General features: G+C 36.3%; 1 protein-coding gene across 1 annotated transcript in view; it reads right to left on the reverse strand.

Moving 5' to 3' along the window:
* Positions 1-2,854, reverse strand: part of CEP97 (centrosomal protein 97) — a 49,857-nt gene that overhangs the window by 36,193 nt on the left and 10,810 nt on the right. Inside the window, exons 7-8 of the mRNA XM_019648326.1 lie at positions 1,163-1,327; positions 403-536 (exon numbers count right to left, since the gene is read on the reverse strand). Of these exons, the coding sequence (XP_019503871.1) occupies positions 403-536; positions 1,163-1,327 (299 nt within the window). The remainder of the gene's footprint in view (positions 1-402; positions 537-1,162; positions 1,328-2,854) is intronic.

Here is a 2,854-nt window from a genome sequence, read left to right on the forward strand (position 1 = left end):
AGTAAAATACAATAAAATGCCTTCAGTGACTCCTCCAGTATGCCTAAAACATCAAACCAACTTATTTTTTAAAAAGTAAGTTCTTCCAATAATCATAAGAATAATTATCAGATCAATACAGAAAGTAGCAGTCCTCCAAATTTTCAAAAATTAGAAATATGATAGTTATAATATATACACACATACATACATATATGTATGTATGTGTGTATATACATATACACGTATGTGTGTATATATACATATACACACGTGTGTATATATACATATATAAGATCCAAATGATTATGTAAGTTAACAAACTAATAAAAAATTATAAAAATATGCACTTTTTCTGTTTTATGATACCCAAAAGATGAAACAACATGGAGAAAAAGGGTCAGAAATCAATTCATTTCTTACTGCTTTCCTGGACTATTTGGCAACCTTGCGCAGGGCTGGAATGCTCAGGTACCAGGGGTGCCCTTGCTTCAGGAGGAGGAAGAGAAGGCAACTCTTCATTTTGGCTTTGGTTCATCAACTGCCTCTGGTGAAACCTAAAATCAGTAACATCTGATGTGATTTAACACAAAACAAAAAATAGAAAGCTTTTCTGCTTCCTAGGTTACACTGTCAGAAAGGTAGAAGTACACAAGTTTTCTAAGTAGACACTTTTAATCACCACCAAATAACAGTCTTATTTGAATGCACTAGAGAGAAAAGGTTAAGAAACTTCTTTGTAAATCACATAGAAAGACACCTCATATGTATACACTTGCACAAACATTCAAAGGCAGGATCTCTGATAAAAAGAAGTAACTACTAAATGCTTCCAGCTATACTTTTTTTTTTCATTTAGCTATACTTCGTAATGTTAGTGTTTAAAAACCCCAAACAAACACCTCCATTAGAAGGACAAATATATATATTTTTTAAATCCCATTCTCCCATACTGCTTGGCTCTCCCCATTCAAGAAATGATTAGCGATTGCAGCTGCTATGGAGCAAACGGGGCTGTACTGCAGGTTAAGTTCCCCTGCAGGCCTGCCGCAGTGACGAGGGGCCCAAGTGCGCAGAAATGTGGGCTGCAGCACTTGCCTCAGTCCTACTAATCATGCAGGCAAGACTCAGGTGTTTCCACTGTGAATTCATCAGCTGCTACAAGTATAATAAATGGGCTTACCTCTGCTTGCTCAGAATCTTCTCCAGCTTGGCATCCTCTGCAGTTTGAAGACCCAGTGTAGAAGTGAGAGGACAGACTGTGGCCAGATACTGGACAAGCTGGATGTGCTGGCCAGGCCGGTATGTTCTCCCCTTGCCTTGACTATAGAGCCATTCAGCTTTCAAACTGGAATTGGGGGACATAACGAAGAGGAGGTGGCACCAGGTAGACAAGATACACTTCTAAGCAACAATGATCTCCCTTCTTAATTTACCATTATAGCATCATTGATGTTTCTCATCAATACAATTCAGTCAAATTTTTTAAAATCTATCCTTCTAATTCACTCTCCTTACTCTTACAATATTTTAAACATTGTTTTCCTCACTTAGGGGCACTTCCAAGGAGTTGCACTAATGGTTCCAAATAGTTTTAAATTATTTTCAAAGAAGCAATGAGTATTCCCTCCATTTGCTGTCAAACCAAGGAACCTTAATACATCACAGATGAGATGTGATAACAATACTATAGTTATTTCCTTTCAGAGCCCTTATCTTTTAGAGATATATACTGAAATATTCACAGATGAAATTATACATAATCTTTTGCTTCAAAATAATACAGGAGAAGGGGGGAGTGGGTAAAATTATAGATGAACAAGGTTGGCCATGAGTTGAAAACTGCTGAAGTTGGATGATGGCTCACAGGGGGTTATTATACTGTTTACTTATGCTTATGTTTGAATTTTTTTCAAATTAACATGCCATTGCCTTAATTCTACCATTCTTAAATCTGCCTCTCAAATTAAAGTTGAGGTTGGATCATTTTGGTATACTTTGTTTCTCTGGTTTTATACCATTAACAAAGCATTGCAGATAGTTTGAAAATCACTTCCAATCCACAACCAATTTCTTGGACTTTCATATTAAGGTATCCACATCATACAAACTATACAGTCCAAAACTGTTCAGTCACCCAAAGTGTATTATAGACTGAAAAGAAACTGGTCCTTTTGACAACTGATTAAATCATGCAAAAAGAGTCATGGTACAATAAAATATAATGAGTTTAATTTGTGATTTGCCAGTGTCACAAGAAAGGAAAAACTGTTTTCTAACAATGAGATATGAGGTATGTCAAGCTGATTGACTGAAGTCATGTAATCCCAATCTTAGTCTAACAATAAAAAATTTTACTCTATTTAATAAAAATAACTAGAAGTATTTTTTCCATGGACACGGTCTGTGAATTAAATAAAGATCATTCAGAATCTCCATGAAATCTGCTATAAGTTTCCATAAGTTCTCCTGCCAAGCAAATGGCTTGTTCAAAAGCTCCACCCCACATAAAAGGTCCATAGATTGTCAAGAACAATCACCAACCAACTTTAATGAGCCAGCAAGCAACATTTTCAAGTTATAGATGGTTTATAGTTTGGGATGAAGGAGAAGCAAAAGTAAGAGGACAGAGAAGGGTCAGGTTTGAATATTTCACAATTTAAGTGTGTGAGGAAAACCAAACTGTGAAGCATCAACTACTGTAAGATCTGTTTTTCTGCTTTTGCTTTCTATTCAAAAACATAGCATTACACAAGTTTATTAATCCATAAAATATTCTCCTAGGTAAAAAATCTCTGTGCTGGGCCGGCCGAGTGGCTCAGTTGGTTAAGAGCTCGCTCAAGAGTTTGAGCTCTGAGCAACAGCGGTTCGAGTC

This window comes from Hipposideros armiger, unplaced genomic scaffold (assembly GCF_001890085.2).
Source record: "Hipposideros armiger isolate ML-2016 unplaced genomic scaffold, ASM189008v1 scaffold_125, whole genome shotgun sequence".
NCBI classification, from domain to species: domain Eukaryota; kingdom Metazoa; phylum Chordata; class Mammalia; order Chiroptera; family Hipposideridae; genus Hipposideros; species Hipposideros armiger.